The sequence below is a fragment of the Armigeres subalbatus genome, chromosome 1 (genome assembly GCF_024139115.2).
Source record: "Armigeres subalbatus isolate Guangzhou_Male chromosome 1, GZ_Asu_2, whole genome shotgun sequence".
Lineage (NCBI taxonomy): Eukaryota > Metazoa > Arthropoda > Insecta > Diptera > Culicidae > Armigeres > Armigeres subalbatus.
The window spans coordinates 245,410,967-245,432,597 of record NC_085139.1 but is presented as its reverse complement, the minus strand read 5'-3'; the positions used below and the strand labels follow the sequence as shown (position 1 = coordinate 245,432,597).

Genomic DNA, 21,631 nt, shown 5'->3' with positions numbered 1-21,631 from the left:
AAGTGCATCTTAATTCAAAACATTTTTGGAACAAAAGAGATTAATAAGCTGTTTATTGTTTTGTAAATCCTTTCTATTTAAATTGTTTTTTTTTTCTAATGTTTGGTTACGTTGTACAAGAAAAGGTTGTAATATTAGATTAAATACACAACTTTCATTCGAAACCACTCAGCTTGATGCATATTTTTTTAGCAGGCTGGTAGAACAGGTGTACCAAAAGTTCACGAGACGCCCCTGGTATTAGGAGAGTTCCGACTTCCTTCGGTGGTGCTTGATCCCACGAAATCAGTACGCTAGACTAGTGCTTTCCCTACTATGCTACCAAAACCAAAATTTCCGCACTAGGTTAGTTCTGAAAATAGACTGCGAGAGTTCGGCTACGTGCCTGGTGCTGGGAAGGAAGTGGTTACCCTCCAACACATCTTTCGAACTAAATCTATCACATGTTGTGTATATGCATAAATCAAGTTTCCGACAGACATAATGAATAATAACTACTCCGGGTGGCACCATCCCCTGACCAATCTTTTGTTACCTTTTTGCAAGGATTTTTTGGATGATCAATAAAATATAATGTGAACGTATTCTTATCTTGGTATTCCTAGGAACATATACCATATTTGAAACAGGCTGGCTGATCTTTGGTTACGTATATAGACCAAAAATCCTCAACTCCTGGGATTTCTTGGACAGCCAAGACATATATTGTGAACGCATACTAATCCTTGTATCACTAAACCATACCATGGGCGTGAGAGACTTTTTTCACAAGCTGTCATGATATAGAACTGATTCTGGGGGCTTTTGGTGTTTAAAGGTTGCTTGAAGAAGAAAAAGTCGAAGGATGATATTTGAAAAAAAATCACAGGGAAGTTTTTTAAAACTCTTCTCAAAAATTCTAGAAGCAATTTAATTAAAACAGAAAGCAGTACGGGATTCGACCTTTATTATACTGGGTATCAAGTGTGGTATTACAAAATGAAATTTTAAATCGAAAAATTGCGTTTATTATGCAGTAGAACCCCGTACTGCTAACCGTTTTTAATTAAATTGCTTCTAGAATTTTTGAAAAGAGTTTTTGAAAACTTCTGCGATTTTTTTTTTCAAATATCATTCTTTGACTTCGCCTTCATGCAACCTTTATTCGCTAATATCTCATGTCAGGGAATTAATATTCGAGCAACGCCTAACAATATACCCTTTATCGTCAACAGAGTTTGTTACTGATAAACGCACTTCGCAACAAGCCTTTATTAGAACCCAAACACAATATGACAAAAATCATTTGCGTTGCATGCTCTGATTTTTCAGAAAATACGAAGCTAATTTTGTAATCATAGTTAGATTCTCTAATATGTCCATGAAAGCAGAAACTATGACAGCATAAACCAGAAATTTGATGTAGAGATAATTCAAAATAACGGTATGAAAAGTAAGCTACAAAATTGTTTTCTTTTTTGTTGCTGACAAAATTTTTCGGATCTTTGTCAAAGCTTTGTCGTTGGTTCTCTTTTGTCGCTTGTTTCGCGTGCGCATCCAAGAAAAATTGATTCCCTGCTCATGACGAATTTCTTTGAAAAAGCTCCAAACGCGGGGTGCACTGGTTCTGATGATGCATTTCAACTTGTTCTACACATCTGTGCGGTGTCTAGGGGTCCCGTAGCGTAGTAGGCTGAACGTTCGCCTTATAAGCGAATGGTCATGGGTTTGATTCCCAGCCCCTCCACCAAACCCTCGTCAGTCGCCGGATTCGCAGCCCATATGGTGGCGTTCTGGGGTACGCGCCTTACCGTCAGGGCTGCCTGATGACGACTGACAACTTGTTCTTCTCGGAGGCATTCCTTCAACGTTACCCGGATAAATGGCAACCGAATAATGCAACGATCACTGAATAGACGACATGGACAAACGGACACAATGGACTCATGATGAGATGAACTGGCACCGACAACAATAACGAAATATGGATATCTCACTCCAAATAATCCAAACGTTGATTCCACCTAAATTTTCAGGTACATTTTACGTGTACACGTAACTGCAAATGCTTCAGAAAGTTCTTCAGAAATTCTATCCAAAACTCAGGTAGAACTCACTTGATTTTCAGGTAGAATGTGAATTCTATTGAAAAATCAGGTAAAAGTTACGTGAATTTCAGGTGGAAACAACGTTCAGATTTTTTTGGGTGTAAAAATAGATTCTGTGTAGATTCTGTGCAACAGAATACCACAGTAGACCACGGCACAGTAGCGGTGAAAAACACAAAGTGCCTATCAAATTAATAAATATAAGAACAAAAAAAAAATCTGTGCGGTCTTCAACACAAAATGAGCGAGAACAAGACGAGAATCATCACTTATCTATGGGGCCTGCCCATCCGATTCTGTTTTTTCGCACTTGTATACTGACGTGATTCGCATATTTGTACCATATGAATAGGATACCCAGCCAAGATGGGACAAATATGAGATTCACGGTAGTATCCTGCGATTCTACGCATATTTGTACCATGTTAGTTTTTGTGGATGTTGGCTTTTCAACATAGAGTAGTCTATTTTGATGTATATTTTTAGAAAACTCTAACAGATGGTGAATTTTGTTCAGAAAATCATTGAAAACATCATCAAGTCTATTTGTCCCATTGCTTAATTTTTACCCATAATTGTCTCGCGGTGATTCTGTTATTTTATGGAGCAACACTCATGGAAATAGTATTTCCTGTTTAGATCTTCCAAAAGCGGTAAGACGCGCGGCTACAAAGCAAGACCATGCTGAGGGTGGCTGGGTTCGATTCCCGGTGCCGGTCTAGGCAATTCTCGGATTGAAAATTGTCTCGACTTCCCTGGGCATAAAAGTATCATCGTGCTAGCCTCATGATATACGAATGCAAAAATGGTAACATGGCTTAGAAACCTCGCAGTTAACCCTTAAATGCGCAATGTTGTTTTAAAACAACAAACCGAAAATACGTTCAATGTTAATAATTTCAATGGTTATTTACGTTAAAAATATTTCCGACGATTTCTAAAAAATCGCCTTGCGCCTTTAAGGGTTAATAACTGTGGAAGTGCTTAATGAACACTAAGCTGCGAGGCGGCTCTGTCCCAGTGTGGGGATGTAATGCCAATAAGAAGAAGAAGAAGATCTTCCAAAAGCCTGTTCCAATACTCGTTCTAAGCGACACAATCCCTTCAACCACGTGGATGGTTCACTTCCATAGATAAAGCATGGAGAGATATATGTCAATCGCAGTAGTCATCCACGAAATCAGGCACTGAGCGGGACCGATATGCATGGAAACCACCAAACAAGTCAAGCATAATTTTTCATAACGACGTATGTAACAAAAGTAAACCAAAGGGGTTTTAATACAATAATTTTATCGTTTTCACAGTGAATTTGAATGAACTGAGCTTTGATGTGGAGCACGCTTATTACGTGTCATGTAATGATGCATGCCAACGGAAAAAAAGTATTGAAAAAAGATTTAGTTTTAAAACAGATTTAGAAAAAGTTTTTCAAGGAAAAGTTCTGCAAAGGATTTCTCGAATCCTCATAATTGTTACATACGTCGTTATGAAAAATCATCCTTGAAGTGCTGTATTTCTCGGCATAACTAATCATGGTCGCAAATTCTGTTTGTAGGTGAAAAATAAAAATGAATTCAATTAAATTAAGTCTTCTGAATATTCCTGTGATGCAATAATCTTATATTTCATTGCGGCTATAATACGTCAGCAAGGAATCAATTTTTCTTGGGTGCGCATGCGAAACAGTACAAGCGACAAAAGAGAAATAATGACAAGGCTTTGTTTTTGTCGGAGATAATAATGACAAAGATCCGAAAAAAATGTCAGCAACAAAAAATAACACTATTTTGTTGCTAACTTCTCATCCCGTTATTTTGCATTATCTCTACAGCAAATCTCGGTTTTAAGCTATCATGGTTTTGCTTTTATGGAAATATTCGAGTCTAACTAAGATCCCTCCCGGTAAGGAGGAAACTTTTCGTGATCGAAAAATTCTCCACTGGACCACTGGGTGTATTGTATGTGTCCTGTCCGTTGTCTCATACTAAGTGTTAAATGTTCAGTTTGTACGACTTCTGGTCGGAAACGGTGTTCCTGTCTTTTTTTTCTTTCTACTTAGAACATGTACCATATCTTAAACATGGTGACTGATCTTTGGTTACGCGTGTAAATAGCAAGGTTTCAACTCCAGGGACTGGGGGCAGCAGGGACTATGTCCAAGGGCTTGACGATCCCTCCCCAGGCCATCTGCGAGTTGTGGCGCCTACCTAGGATGTGGTGGGGTTTGACAGTGGGCCCTGTTAAACCTCTATAAAAAGCTGCATGAATCCGCAAGTAGGCTCCGCCAAAGCGACCGTGTGCCGCTCAAAGCGCACAAGCCCAAGTCCTGGTGTTAGGTGGGACGCTAAACAGCCCTGACACGACGGCCCTCCGACGAGACAGGAGGTTTGCGCAGGCCCAATAAGCCGCCTTTAAAAACAACCATTACGAACAACATAGAAGATAATACGACTCGATACAATCGGCAACGACCCAGGGCGACGAATAAAGGATCACGATTGGAAGCTTGGAACATGGAACTGCAAGTCGCTTGGCTTCGCAGGTTGCGACAGGATAATCTACGATGAATTACATCCCCGCAACTTCGATGTCGTAGCGCTGCAGGAAATCTGCTGGACAGGACGGAAAGTGTGGAAAAGCGGGCATCGAGCGGCTACCTTCTACCAAAGCTGTGGCACCACCAACGAGCTGGGAACCGGCTTCATAGTGCTGGGAAAGATGCGCCAACGCGTGATTGGGTGGCAGTCAATCAACGCAAGGATGTGCAAGCTGAGGATAAAAGGCCGTTTCTTCAACTATAGCATCATCAACGTGCAATGCCCACACGAAGGGAGATCCGACGACGAGAAAGAAGCGTTCTATGCGCAGCTGGAGCAGACATACGATGGATGCCCACTGCGGGACGTCAAAATCGTTATCGGTGACATGAACGCTCAGGTAGGAAGGAGGAAATGTATAGACCGGTCATCGGACCGGATAGTCTGCATACCGTATCGAACGACAACGGCCAACGATGCATAAACTTTGCAGCCTCCCGCGGAATGGTAGTCCGAAGCACTTTCTTCCCCCGTAAGAATATCCACAAGGCCACATGGAAATCACCTAATCAAGTAACGGAAAACCAAATCGACCACGTTCTAATCGACGGTAAATTCTCCGACATCACGAACGTACGCACTTACCGCAGTGCGAATATTGAATCCGACCACTACCTCGTCGCAGTATGTCTGCGCTCAAAACTCTCGACGGTGATCAACACGCGTCGGAGTCGTCCGCCGCGGCTAAACATTGGGCGGCTACAAGACGGTAGACTAGCCCAAGACTACGCGCAGCAGCTGGAAGTGGCACTCCCAACGGAAGAGCAGCTAGGCGCAGCATCTCTTGAAGATGGCTGGAGAGATATTCGATCCGCCATTGGAAGCACCGCAACCGCTGCACTAGGCACGGTGGCTCCGGATCAGAGGAACGACTGGTATGACGGCGAATGTGAGCAGTTAGTTGAGGAGAAGAATGCAGCATGGGCGAGATTGCTGCAACACCGCACGAGGGCGAACGAGGCACGATACAAACGGGCGCGGAACAGACAAAACTCGATTTTCCGGAGGAAAAGCGCCAGCAGGAAGATCGAGACCGTGAAGAGACGGAGGAACTGTACCGCGCTAATAACGCACGAAAGTTTTATGAGAAGTTGAACCGTTCACGTAAGGGCCATGTGCCACAGCCCGATATGTGTAAGGACATAAACGGGAACCTTCTTACGAACGAGCGTGAGGTGATCCAAAGGTGGCGGCAGCACTACGAAGAGCACCTGAATGGCGATATGGCAGACAACGGTGGCGGTATGGTAATGAACCTAGGAGCACGCGCGCAGGACATGCGACTTCCGGCTCCGAATCTCCAGGAAATCCAGGAGGAGATCGGCCGGCTGAAAAACAACAAAGCCCCTGGAGTTGACCAACTACCAGGAGAGCTGTTTAAACACGGTGGTGAAGCACTGGCTAGAGCGCTGCACTGGGTGATTACCAAGGTTTGGGAGGATGAGGTTCTGCCGCAGGAGTGGATGGAAGGTGTCGTGTGTCCCATCTACAAAAGGGCAATAAGCTGGATTGTAGCAACTACCGCGCAATCACATTGCTGAACGCCGCCTACAAGGTACTCTCTCAAATTTTATGCCGTCGACTAACACCAATTGCAAGAGAGTTCGTGGGGCAGTACCAGGCGGGATTTATGGGTGAACGCTCTACCACAGACCAGGTGTTCGCCATACGTCAGGTATTGCAGAAATGCCGCGAATACAACGTGCCCACACATCATCTATTTATCGACTTCAAAGCCGCATATGATACAATCGATCGGGACCAGCTATGGCAGCTAATGCACGAAAACGGATTTCCGGATAAACTGATACGGTTGATCAAGGCGACGATGGATCGGGTGATGTGCGTAGTTCGAGTTTCAGGGGCATTCTCGAGTCCCTTCGAAACCCGTAGAGGGTTACGGCAAGGTGATGGTCTTTCGTGTCTGCTATTCAACATCGCTTTGGAGGAGTAATACGAAGGGCAGGGATTGACACGAGTGGTACGATCTTCACGAAGTCCGTCCAGTTATTTGGCTTCGCCGACGACATTGATATCATGGCACGTAACTTTGAGAGGATGGAGGAAGCCTACATCAGACTGAAAAGCGAAGCTAAACGGATTGGACTAGTCATCAACACGTCGAAGACGAAGTACATGATAGGAAGAGGCTCAAGAGAGGTCAATGTGAGCCACCCACCACGAGTTTCTATCGGTGGTGACGAAATCGAGGTGGTTGAAGAATTCGTGTACTTGGGCTCACTGGTGACCGCCGATAACGATACCAGCAGAGAAATTCGGAGACGCATAGTGGCTGGAAATCGTACGTACTTTGGACTCCGCAAGACGCTCCGATCGAATAGAGTTCGCCGCCGTACCAAACTGACTATCTACAAAACGCTTATAAGACCGGTAGTTCTCTACGGACACGAGACCTGGACGATGCTCGTGGAGGACCAACGCGCACTGGGAGTTTTCGAAAGGAAGGTGCTGCGTACCATCTATGGTGGGGTGCAGATGGCGGACGGTACGTGGAGGAGGCGAATGAACCACGAGTTGCATCAGCTGTTGGGAGAACCATCCATCGTTCACACCGCACAAATTAGACGACTGAGGTGGGCCGGTCACGTAGCCAGAATATCGGGCAGTAATCCGGTGAAATTTATTCTCGACAACGATCCGACGGGAACAAGAAAGCGAGGTGCACAGCGGGCAAGGTGGATCGATCAGGTGCAGGACGACTTGCGGACCCTCCGCAGACTGCGTGGTTGGCGAAGTGCAGCCTTAAACCGAGCTGAATGGAGAAGTCTTTTATGTGCAGCACAGGCCACTCCGGCCTTAGTCTGATGATAAATAAATAAACTCCAGGGATTTTTCGGATGACGAACAACATATTCTGTGAACGCATTCTAATCTTGGTATCACTAAGAGCATGTACCATATTTGCAACAGCCAACAGGCTGATCTTTGGTTACACACACCAAAATCTTAAATAACATTTCAGCAATACATTTTACTGAAAATCAATCAGCATTTTGGAGTTTACCGAAAGTCAGTAGGGTAAACTGGGGTAAAACGCACCCCAGGGCAAAACGACCTTTTGGCATTTTGGCGATGTTTCAGACATATTTTCAGGAATGTTTACTGCTGGATTGGTAGTTCGAGATCCGAACTACATGCGCTGTAACAAATATGCTCGAAAAATAGCTGAAAATGTCCTCAAAATTTTCAAATGGTCGTTTTGCCCCGGCGGTGTATATTACCCCAGTTTCCCCTAATTTGATTTGTCTTCACTGAAAATCAGTATACCTCTTCAGATTACTGATCGTATACAGTATCACATCGATTTGACAGCACTTGACAGCTTCAGATTAATGAAAAGCAGCCATTTTTAGTTTGAGCAGGTGCTTTTCGAATTGTGGTTTTTAATTATTGCCTGATTTTCTCAAAATTGCACGCGGCGAACCCTTCATGAAAGGTACCGCCGCGCTTTCTACACCCCGTTTACTTGATTCTTATGGGTGAATAGCATTGCGGTGTATCGTTTGGCGCGGCCGTACCTTTCGACAGTCATTCGCCGCGTGAAGTTTTGTGCAAGTACCCATTTGGGAACATTACAAACGCCGCGCAGTGTATCATATCCAGAAACTCTGACAATAGTGTTTTAAACATTGTTCCGCTCAAAAGAACATGATACCGGTAAGTATTCCATCTAATGAATTATATCGTATACATTTACATAAAATAAATATCGAATAATCATATGTAAAACTATACATATTTTTCAGCCAAATACAATCGAAGAGGACAGGTCCAGCGTTTCGGGCTTTAACAAACTTTTTTTTTTTAAAAAATCGGATACAAGTGTAAGCTTATTACGAGGGTTATTGTATTATTTATGATGTTCTATTTTGTAAATAAATGAATGTACTATTTAGTAAATAAAAAAAAATCTAAATTCAATTTGTCTATAATTAATGCGTAGATTGAAAAAGCTGATAATATCAGCAATTAGAAGTATTTTGCTGAATTTAATCAGCATAATGCTGTCAAATCCTGCAATGGCCAAACTGACTGGATTTTCAGCAAACTTTGCTGACTATTCAGTAAATAGTTGTCAAATGAAATGACAGTCCATCTTGCTGAAAAAATTGCTGATCATTCAGCTCGGCAAAATTCAGCAAAATAATGCTGATTTACGGCGAAAAAAATTTGGTGTGCATGTTTACCCCAAATACTTCAACTAGCGCCGTATATTTGTTAAATTCCTAATTAATTGTTTCGTCTCAAGTCAAGTCTCACCTGACGAGCTTTGCTAAAGACATCTTCTTTGCAAATTTCAAATTCTCGCAATAACAATACACTGGATTCTGTTTTTACACGATTTACATTTTCTCAATTTTGCACTCATCCTTAAATGTTTAACGCATATTAATTACCATGTGATTTTTCTTTGAATTATTTATGATTTTTTTAAACATGTGGAAGACTTTGGTGGCAAATTGGTCATACGATCACAATTACGAGCGAAAAAAAAAATCGTGTAAAAACAGAATCCCGTGTATTTACAATGTAGAATATTCCATTATGAATATATTGCGTAGTCTAGAATGATGATTCCATGCATATCATCACCTAGTGGTCAAAATCTAAACGAATCATGTCAAAGCACACTTCTCCCTTAACTTTTCAAAGGACCTAAGAAACATTTTTTCATGAGTTAATTTGAATAGCGCAATCAACAGAACAACATGAAAGCTTTTGATTGCAGTACTCAAATTAATTCATGAAAAAATGTTACTTAGGTCCTTTGAAAAGTTAATGAGACTCTTCCTAATGCAACTTGCACAACTTTCTTAAAAAGGCGCAGTCTAAAATTTTCATTTTCTGATATAAATTAACATATGCAGGAAAATCACTGTTTTGTACCCTTCCCGTACTCCTCCCGGCGCGATACCTTTTAGCTGTAGACAATCTGAGGATACATCCTGAAAGATGATTAAACTATATTTTGATACGTCCCGAAAAACTTCGTCAAATATTTAAAAATTATAACAATATCAATTCGACTTTAGAGCATAAGACAGCGTAATTCCTAAAAAAAATAACTGTTACGCTTGTTTTTTTTTTTAATTCAAGCAAATTTGTATCTAGAGGAGAGATCTCGGCGAGTTCAACCATATTAACGCTATCCATTTTGTATTTGGCCGTTTCTTTCCAATTACTGCGGCGCCTCTGGTGACCGTACCGAGAAGTAAAATACATCATTTCGTTGCGGACGGTTGTTTAATTTATGTTGAAAGTTTCATCAGTATTGATGCTCACGATCAAAAGATATCGGAAATGGAATGCGAGAGATGGGAACAAATTTTGCACACTCACGTTGGAAATCCAACATGATCAGGAGGAATGATTTCAAAGTATCATAAATTACCAAAATTGACTGTAAAACTATCAAGCGTTATCGGGACACAATTGATGGATCGCGTGGAACAAAACAACCGTAGAAATGGAACATACGACCAGAAACTACAAGTGAAAGTCTGCAAAGCAGTTCGGAACAATTCTGGGATTTCCTTCGTGATTTAGCGAAAAGGTCCACTGCGCCGTACAGCACAGCTCAAATAATCTGTCGGCGCGAAAGTTTCAAGTCGAATGATGCCAGTAAGCATCCCAACAGAACCCTGAAACAGAACCTGGTTGCCAAACATCACGCAAGAATGCTGGTCGAGCAAGTTCTGACGAAATACAATTGATGTATTTTGATGGGCACTGAAATTAATATTAAAATGGACTTTCAATTCCCGGGACACAAGTTTTACCTTGCAAAACGGAAGGTTAATGCCCCAGGAAAATTCAAATATGGCTATGCAGGCAAGATTGCCCATTGGCTATGCAGAAAGAAAACTAAAGTTTTCATCACTGGAGCGACCATAAAGGGGCAAATATACAAAGAGGAGTATCTTCAGAAGCGATGTTTGCCATCAATTCAACCACCCGACTGTCCGGCATTGCTTTGGCCTGACGTAACAAGCTACCATTACAGACGGGACGTAATGGAACGGTATGCACCGAATAATAATGACGTTATTGAAAAAACTAAAAAACGTCCCAACGAAAAATATTAGGCAATTATCAGAGGGAAACTTAAGATATGGTGGAAAACAGGTGTGGTGGAGAAGTGGTGTGAAAAAATGGCAGTTCAAGTTGACCGTTGTACTGTGCAAAAAATAACGAGTGGTATGTAGTGGAAAAGTCCGAGAATTCATCCGAAATGCCAATGAATATTTTTTCGATATTTTATCCTCCAAAGTTTACTAAATTCGCTGTATAATAAAACCTGAACCACCTTTTTAACCACCACCTACAGAGCACTAACAAAAGGTTAACAAAAATCTCATTCAACTCAGACATTAGACTGCGGACTGACCTCGGATAACTCACTACCGGTGTGATACCTGAGTTATTCCGTATTGGTCAAATTTCGCTACCTCTGCTTTTTCTCTAACATTAATTGTTGAGCAGATTTTGTGCATTCTTCACCGATTGCATTCTTCACTGACTGCACCAGATGTTTCCAGACCCCGCCCATGTGGGATGAGGTTCCACTTTGTAGTTGGTCGGGGTTCGACCAAATCTCACCAAGCGCCAACAAAAATGACCATTTTTCTACCCAAGTTCTCGTTTAGCAGATTTAGTTGACCATGAATCGCATCAGATATCCCATAATTATGGGTTGAACCCCATAACTGAGGATATTCTACAACAAAAGAATGAATGAATTGATATGAAATGATTCCCGTTTTCCTTGTACGAACAAAATATCACAAGTCAGTCAAAAAGCCGCTTGGTGCGTTTTGGCAGAACCCCGACCAGTTGTACTTGTCTTCTTTTTCAATGGCTCTACATTCCCACACTATGCCCACACTCCCACACTATTTTCAACCCAAAAACATCCTAGTCCGGACCTAGAATCGAGCTCGCTTTGGATTGGTAATCCTTCAGCTTTCGGCTTCATTTACCACGCTCTATAATTTTATACTCCACTCAGTTATGGCTGTCGTTCATATAGGCAGGCAGATAGGTTTGCCTGCTTGCAAGTTTTTGCGCCATCATAATGTTTTATCTAATTTTTATCGTTCTAGTGGAGCTGCGTGCACGACATCCAAGAAATCTCGTTGGACGAGGACATGGACAGCGACAGCGAAGATGACATCGCCAAAACCGACTCCGAAGAGCAAAGTCAGGACACTTCCACAGCGGGCGAGGGTGGCGGTGGAGGTGAAGGCGAAGAGGAAAATCCAGAGGATCACATATCACCGGCCGAGGTGGCGGCGGCGGCAATTGTCAATGCAGCAGTTGGAGAACCTGCTCAGCCCAGTCGTATTGGTCCTCACAACATCAACAACAACAATCAGGAATTCCACGCCCCAAGCTCGGACATTTGGGCAGCCGAAGTATCGCTTCGAAATAGGAACCTCCGAGTGGAGAACACCCGATCTCTAAACATGGCCAATGTGTACGGCATAACCAGTGGACTGATTCCGCTGACCCCGGCAGAGCATCAGCAGAAGTTCCAGCAGACCATAACGGTCAACGTGAACCGTATGTTGTACTACATCGAGGAGCCAAACAAGGGAAAAGGTTTCATTAAGGAACCGAGCTTCTCGGCCGATGGGCGTATCATTTGCTCACCCCATGGCTACGGTATCCGATTGTTGGCGTTCAACGACCATTGCAACGAGTTGCCATTTATTACGGATCGTGAACAGTGTTCGCCAAAACTGTTCCACGAGATCAAAACCAAACACTGCCACTCGGATGTGGTGGTTAGCAGTAAGTTTAGTCCCAAGTTCCCCCTACTGGTGTCCGGTTGCCTACGTGGTAAGATCGTGTGGCATCAACCGGTGCTGTAAGTGATGGAACGAAGTGTGACAAATGGCATGAATGGTGATGAATGTGAGTAAAAGAGAGTGCAAGTGATACATCCATTCCTGGCTGTACTTATGCGAAAAGGGACGTGACTTAAGCAGAGCAGAAGTTTTGAGAGATTTACATGCCGAAACCACGCAGAGGGGCTCGAAGTCGAATCTCAAGAAACGATACTCCTCCTCTGATACCTACCTACCTTCTAGAGATAAATCACAGTATGTAAGCATTTAGAATAGAGGAAAAAACTACAAAACTTAAAGCTTAAACCATCACAACGTTGTTGGGGATCTCCATAACCTCCAATACCATGAGTAAAACATGAATGATTGAATTGAAGTAAAAAAGATACATATTGATAAGTTACATACCATACCCATGCTTAGTCAGATTACGTTTCTTTGATATTTGAAAGAAATCTCCAAGTTATTTACCTAGCCACTGAGTTAATAATGTATCATGAATGTGATAGGTAGCGATATATATATATATATATAAATATGAACGATAATTTAGACGTGGCTGACGTGGTTGACAATATTAGGGGATATAGGGTAACGCTACCAATAGTGGAGGTATTAGTAGATCCACAAAATAAAATATTTTTAAAAAATCGATAACTATTGAAAATTTACAGCTTTAATATCTTAGCCAATAGATAAACTAATAAAGTTGCTAACAAAAATGAGATTGATGTCATTTAACATCAACAACTACCAAATATTGCTTGCACCACTATGGGTACACTGTCCCTTTAGTGGCGGTAAAAATTAATTTTAGTTCCCATAGTGGTGCTATCCTTGGATTTCTTATGAGACCAGCCACTATTGGTACAGTTGCACCACTATAGGTGCAAGGGAGTCGATTTAATTAAGGAAAATCATTGTTTTCAATAGTTTTTCAAGCGAAATCTTAGGATAAGTTGTATTTAACAGGATGTTCAAAGCACGACGCATCAACTGAAACCATCGTAAACGGTATATTTATGATAAATCTCATTAAAACCCCACTACCTCCACTATTGGTGCTACCTCCACTAAGGGTACGGTTACCCTATATTCATAGAAAATTCAAAAGTTTTGAAACCATTCTGCCACAATCCTTTCTTGATTAACTCTTCTTTGTTGAACTTTCCGTTCTGCTCAAGTCTATGAAGCGACTTCACAAGTTCGCCAACTTGACTTTTTTAGCATGTACAGCATCTAGAATCTACAGAAAGATCCCCGTTTAGAAAAGTGGTCTTGATATCCATTTGATGAACATGAAACTTTCGTTGAACTCCGACCGTAAGAAGTGATCGTGTCGTTGTTAGGACAACATGAGCTTAAGTTTCCTCAAAATCAGTTCTAGGACGCGTAGCACACTTTTGTCCAGTTTAATCTTCTTTTTAAAAAAAAACCACTCATTTTGATTTCAAGCAGCGGATTCCAGCCGGACTGGTAATGATCTTCCATACTCCGTTGATATCCATGGATTTCAGCTTATCTTGTGTTCAACAATCGTTCACGAGCGTCTCTTAGAGAAATTTCAGAACAACATTCGGGTGGCTCTGTGAGCAATGTGTCAACAGAAGTGGCAAGTAGTGAGTCTATATCCTGTAAAAGTAGAATAACAATTTACCAGGGAACTTGCAAAGGTAAATTTTATAAAAGATGGTCCCCGAGTTAGTTATACGCGAAATCACTTTTATGGACCCCTCGATATAGTTTTGATACAATAACTTGAATACGGCTCCGTAATGCTCAAAACTTTTGAGCATTTCAAATAAAATTTTGTTGTAGATATGCTCTTCATTTTCGAAATATATTTCGCGTAGAACAGTTTATGAAATCAAGAAACTGATGTCGTAGTATCATATTGAGCATAAAAATACACACTTAATTTTTTTTTACCGGGATCTCAGCAAAATGTTGATCTTTTACCGAGAATCGCACAGCCGTGCCCCAGTGTTTTTTTGCCGAGATTGCTGTCAAAATTCAAAATTGCTGGAAATCAGCAAATAATTTGCCGAAAATCAGCAAACACACGCTATTTTTGCCGGAATATCAGTTATTTATTTTGCTGGCGCACGGCTGTGCGGGTTTTTGCCGAGCTGCAGAAATAAAAACTGAGTGTGTAATGTTTCGTTGGTCAGACAGGCCTTAAAAAATAATTTGGTAAATCGTACATAACATTTGATACACCAGAGATTTTTGGACGCAAAGCACAATATGAGCTAAGTTTTCAATAGATGTATTAATATTCAAAATAGATGGCTAGCGGAAAAAAAGTTTACAAAAATAAATCTAAAATGGCGGCCAAATTCAATATGGCTACCTCCAATTCATTATTGCAAATTAAGGACACAATTTTCCTCTTTCCAACGATATGCTGATCTCTAAGATCGGTTGAGAAATGTTGGAGTTATTATAGTTTTGGTGAGTCAAGAACTGACAAAAATCGAGGGGTCCATAAAAGTGATTTCGCGTTTAACTAACGAGTGGCCTATCTTTTTATAAAATTTATCTCGGATCCTTTATATACCCGCCAAAAGCTATTGAATGATCATAAATTTAGGCATTTTTAAGAACCTCGTGCAAATAGTGGCCCGGTCTCAGCGAGAATTACTCATTTAACACGTCAGCTGAATCCAGAAACATCTTCACTTTGTAGCTCCAGTTTTGGAATTGTGGTCCACAATCGAATTATGGTAGGTATTTCGTGGGTTGACTCTCGCATAATGGTGCCCTAACCTATTAAAGGACTACGGTTTACAAAGCCAGGTTAACAAACACAAACTAACAGCTTTATTCAATCACGTCTGTAGAACGACTCAAGGTTTATGAGGATCAGTTGGGGATCGTACACTAATTACATAAGCACTTGGTGGGTGGGAGGGGGGTATATGCCGTTTTCTTACGTTCCATATAAATAAAAAATGATTTGTATGGGAAAAATCATACATGGGGGGAGGGGGTTTGAAAAACCCAGAAAAAATGCTTACGTAATTAATGTACTAGCTGGCTGCTAGACACAAACCAAGTTGGTAGCGTTTCTTTACTTCTCTCGCATTGTTAGCAGTCTGTGGAAAATACATTGGTAATAGATTTTAGTGTGCTCCCAGTTCATCCACATGCTGGGAAGGTGATACAGTTATTGGAGACTGATATAAAACTTCTGTATACATATGGTCGGGGTTCTGCCCAACCGCACCAAGCGGCTTTTTGACTGACTTGCGATATTTTGTTCCTAAAAGGAAAACGGAAATCATTTTATATGAATTCATACGTACATTTGTTGCAGGATATCCTCAGTAATGGAGTTGAGGGATATGCGATACGGTTTGTGATCAATTAAATATGTTAAACGAAAGCTTGCGCAGAAAAATGGGAAATTTTGTGTTGGCGCTTGGTGCGATTTGACAGAACCCCGGCCATATGTGAAAAGCATACAGTTGCATAACTCTCGCAACTGTATGCTCATCTAAAGTTGTGTCACGTTATCAGACGGAGCACAACTGGAAGCGAATAATGCTTTGTGGAAACATTGAGTTTCATATTCCTGTTTTCGTCAATTGTGAAGCGATGACAATTCGGGTACACGATCTACCGCCATCAATAAGCCACATAAGTTACATGAAACGTGGAAACGCTTTTTTCCTGGGATAGCGAACGGGGTGCGTGTGATGAGATTGAATTTGATCCGACACATTCCATCGTTCATCACTATTGGAAACGAAACTAATATGGTAACGTACAAAAACCAGCCCAAATCCTGTATGCAATGTGGCCAACCGGTCCATCGGGGAACAACATCAACGTCAACGACAACATCAACAGCAACGACAAGAAAAAGAAGACGAATGGACTGAAGGAAGAAAATGAATCCAAAAAAGTTTGCGGTGATCAGTGTTCCCCAAGCACGGAACACAACGACAGGGTTGTTTATGTTGTACGCAAGGATAGAATATTATTTAACAAATATATAAGCGGGACGGGTTACACCAGAAATTGGTAGTGAAGATTTTGGCTCTGTACAGCTTGTTACGGCGAGTGAGCCTTTAAATAAACGAATTAGAAAAAAGCACTGTCCGGTAAACAGTTCGGGTATATGCGGTGCTTGTCTATTTTACTAGCTTGCTTAAAGATTTTGAGCAGATCCAGTCAATTTATATGTTTCGTGGGTGATATGTTGGTTGAACATTAAGAAAAAAGTGGCAGATCTATATACAAGCGCCTGAAAAGTAAGCAACAAACGTTGAAGTGATGACGAATGATTCGAAGGCAAAATTCATGTTAATTAGTGCAATCGAGCGCGACAGGTCCATGTAAGATTTGATCAATTTGACAGGGAAAGTTGGAAAATTGTCAAAATACAACGGTTTCATGAGTTCTGAAGCAAGCCATCAAGCTAGAACTGAATTTGATCTAGAGTGCGACGCTGCAATCAACTAAATGATTGACAGATCGAAAATAAAACCCGAGCGAGATCGGCCCGGTTCACCTACACTCCAAATAATCTAAACGTTGTTTCCACCTGAATTTTCAGGTACAATTTACGTGCACACGTAACTGCAAATGCTTCAGAAAATTCAGGTGAAACTTACGTGTCCGGTGAATTCTATCCAAAACTCAGGTAGAACTTACCTGATTTTCACGTAGAATGAAAATTCTATCGAAAAATCAGGTAAAAGTTACGTGAATTTCAGGTGGAAAAAATCTACGTACTTTTTCAGGTGGAAACAACGTGCGGAATTTTTTGAGTGTAGTCAATTATAAGATCGATGATCCTCTACGAGCAGGAAACTTATGTCGTTTTTAAGGTGATTATAGAATGAAGCCCGTGGTGAATTTCAAATTCACCACACGTTTATCTGCATACATTTCCAAAAGCCCAAATCTGGCGAAATAGTTTTTGTACAGTGCCGAAACTCAAATCATAATTGTCCAGCATAACTAAACAAACGATCTACCATTGTTTCAGCCGCACACGCGTTATGGTTCTTTCATCTCGTGCTCTAGTAAAAAAAAACCACGTGGTTTACAAAATGGCCGATTTCTGGCTTCATTCTATAACCACCTTAAAGGTGTAGCAGCACCGTTTAGTGCAGCACGGCAAAAACGAACGTTTTGAGTGCAGTTGGGTTTGTTTGTTATGGATACCATATTGTCGGCGTAGCACCAAGTTAGAATTCGGAAGTCGGAACTTCCGAACCGAACTTTCTTCCGAAGTTTTATTTGTCAATCTGTTCGAGCCCAAGCAGGATTATACGGAAATGTTCACGGAGCACTTCACTACGGAGGCAATTTGCAAAGCAATTGCTGGGGACAAAGTTCTTTTCTTCGGTAGGGCTTTAAAAACACGAAAAACTGACAAATCCACTAAAACCTATTTATTGTTAATCTGCCAAATACAATTTAAAAGCGGCTTGCTGCTGCGCCACTTGGACGCGATAGAACTTGGTAACGTGGTGGTCTTAGTGAAAGTCAAATGCGAACTGCTCTTCACGCTACCGCTGCTGCCGGTTCAACTCAGGGTACAACAGACTAAGCTACATATCTGGCATTGACGCACTAAATTAACGCATGTGCAGTAAACATGCTTTGACGAGCCATTGAATCCTATTTATTACACTGGTGGTTTCATTTTCATGCAAATATTTGATCAACAACAAACAATGCTTCCTTGCTCTTATTAGCTATCGCTAAAATCTCCCATTCCGGTTTTCAATTTGATTGATAATATCATTACCTAATAATTGTTTAGTAATTGCTTCATTGTCCTGAACAATGCTTGTATCTATTCTTATAGGGTAAAGTGCCCAATAGTGGACCCCAACCAATAGTGGACCCTCCAGCCATTTTTGCATTATTACAGCAAAATGTAAACATTTTTCAATGAAATTCCATCGGGAGAACCTTCCTTATAGTCCGATGATTTGATTACATGCATTGGAAATGCTATGGAAATTTAAATGAAATGATTTTTTTACAATTCTATGGAAAATAAACATGAGAGTGTCCATTATGAGGGTATTTTGGGAGGTCCATAATAGAGAAGAAGAAGAACGTCCCGAAACGGAACCTGAAAATCGAATGAAGTGTAGACTATAGGGAAGCATTCTCCTATTATGGACCCCCAGGGGGTCTACTATAGGGAAAACTCAGTTAGACTTTAAAATGTTAATATCAACGAATAACGTAGTATATTTGAGTGTTTGATGTATGTATCGTGAAGAGGAGAGGCAGAACTTGGTATTAGATATCAAGCAGAATTAATATGTTGGAAATATCTACTCCTTATGACAAGTAAAGCAAAATTCCTCAACTAGGGGGTCCACTATTGGGCATTTTACCCTATTCTACACCTCTATTTTTTTCATCAGCCAATAGTACAGTGATCGTTCGCTAATTGGGGCACGACCTCACCCTAACTAGCGAATACCGTTCGCTAATTGGGGCGTTTTGACAATGTTGTTTTTAATTTTTGCATTGAACAAAGGAAGATTTTACGCGCCAGAAAATATCGATCCCGCCAAACACGGAAACATAACGTCAACGCGTTTTCGACATCACATTCTCACGTTTAGCTGCTTTTTAATTGGGTTTCGCCCCAATTAGCGAACCCCAACTAAAAAGCGCCCCAACTATAAAAACCCAATTAGTGAACGTTCGCTGTACACTCGTATCATATAAAGAATTTCCCGTTGGGAGGCTTCAATTGTTTTGTATCACCAAAACATTTTCTTGGGATGCTATTGATATGGATGAAAAATCCTCAGTTTAGTTTATGTCTAGTGACTGTAGAATATTCAAATCATAAAAATCCTTATTAGGAATAATATCATGAGAAGCTTAGTGTTAAGTTCATAGAATACTACAAAAACTTTAATTGATGTCAATCTCCGAAATACGGCTATTTATTTACTCTAAATTATTCAAATTTAGAGACTTAATACTGTACTTCAAACATATTTTTTTCCAACTTACATTCATAGTCCACTATCGTCGCTATGTACCTAAATATTTCAGTCAAAGATTTTTCGTACACCCTAATTATCATTTAATGCACAATAACTGTAGCTAGCAACAGTACGCACCATGGTCTTATGTGATCCGATGTTTGTCTCGACATGGATATTTTATGTGAATCAATCACAGGACGACGAGTGAGTAGTTACTCATCTTCGAAGACAAAGCTGTATCCGAATCAACTACACGAAAGGAAACAATCCAACAAAACCAGCCCTTGCATAAAGCATGAGTTTTCCGCATAAGAGCAAAGCATAACGAGCACACATATTGGATGAAACTGGTCTGGTCTGGTTGGGGGGGACCTAGGATCCCGTTTTTCTCACCCCTTTCGTTTGTGTTGCTCATCATTCAATTATTTGTTTCTGTTTGGGTCACTGAGCAGAGTATGGAAATACATAATATTCAAAATCGATCGACTCATTATAAGAAAACGTGTAGCATGCGATAACCTGAGGTAAAATAATGATGTTTTGTCTTCCTTGTAAATATCAAGGCTAAAAGGCTTTGAGTGAATTATTTAAAGTCACTGGTTAAAATTAGTTATCATTAAAAAACAGATGTTCTAATTTAGAACTTCCAAAAAGTACCATTGAATTTTGCAACTACCAGACGAGAAGGCGAATTAGGGTGGGAGTGTTTCCAATCCGGTGCCACGTTGAGTCACCGAATTTATTTGCTGGTGTTGTTTTCGGTGATTCCTAAACGTATCAAGGGGATCGATTTTGCTACCAACTATACAATATTATTTTTTTCAAGTTGAGTAGCTTAATAGTCTAATTTATGAATATCACCTAATAAGCACTAATAAGTATTATTGATTGTTTGTGCTTTTTTTGAGTTTCACCTCGTTGTTTCGTTGGTACCTAACTCTCTTAAGGGTTTTGTGCATCCCGAGTGGTCCACATGGCAGGTTACGTTTTTGTCAATTTTCCCTCATTTCTTTCTAGAGGCTGTGCCACCGAAGGCGTCTGGGTCTGCTTCTGTTGCGAGTTGTTGAGTTCCAATCTATCACGTATTCGCATGATGGATATCTGGGTTTGAGATCCATTTATGGCGCAACCAGGTTCGAAATATATACCACATGCATCTGTTGATGATCACATGCAGCCTTTCAGTGTTCTTTACTGATACGCGCTATATTTCACTAGTGTGTAGTAGCACAGATTTCACATTGGCTTAGCTTAGCTTAGCTTGATTGACTGTACGCATCCTAGTTGCTAGTCGTGTTGGACGAGAAACAACAAATATGGACAGCTCATCAATTGAATAGTCTTCTTGGGACTAGAAAGCTATTCTCACTGGCACTGCACATGCTTCAGAGTTTCTTTAATTCAAGATCAAACGATGCCGGTCACATCCTCACAGTCAATCAGGATAAGGGAAGGAAAATTAGTTCGACACTCATTGCTACAAGAGACCGAGGAATCCTCTGGAAAGGAATAGTTTGTTAATTGGGAAGGAAAACTTATTTAAACTCTCCTTGATAAGGGACTAATGAGCTGACGATAATTTTGCGTACATAAACATGTACATGGTGTCTACTATCTGGAAAACCTTGAAATATTAGGGAATTCCCCCCAACTTGGACAAATTATGGGATTACCTATCAGTGAATTCCTGACACAATCAAAGAGATTTCAAACAAAAATAACATTCAAACACATCCCAAAAAAAAACAACACTCCTGCATCTAAAACATGAGTAGCAACGTTCAGAACAGACTACAATAAATCAGTAATGAACACTACATTCACATATGTTTGACATATGTAGTGTAGTAAAGTATTTTTTTTATTTTATTCTTTCGAACATGTTCCACAAGTGACGTTTACTACTCAAAAAGAAGTAAACTATAATTTGTTACTTGTTTATTATTTGTTTGTTACAAAGATCTCCATTCTGAGCGATGTCTAGCTGTCACCTTAACCTGTTGCCAAGACAGATTTCTCTCGACTTTTTTATTTCTTTATGAAAGCTACGCTGTCATGAACCACTCTACTGTGATGTTCAGCTGGGTTCCAGC

General features: G+C 40.7%; 1 protein-coding gene across 3 annotated transcripts in view; it reads left to right on the top strand.

The window, feature by feature from the left end:
- The window catches only part of LOC134206339 (DDB1- and CUL4-associated factor 10 homolog), a 124,032-nt gene extending 111,062 nt beyond the window's left edge, over positions 1-12,970 (top strand). For all 3 annotated transcript variants that reach the window (XM_062682042.1, XM_062682041.1, XM_062682043.1), the window contains exon 7: positions 11,812-12,970. In XM_062682042.1, the coding sequence (XP_062538026.1) occupies positions 11,812-12,582 (771 nt within the window). In that variant the 3' untranslated portion in view covers positions 12,583-12,970. The remainder of the gene's footprint in view (positions 1-11,811) is intronic.
- Positions 12,971-21,631: the final 8,661 nt, after the last annotated feature.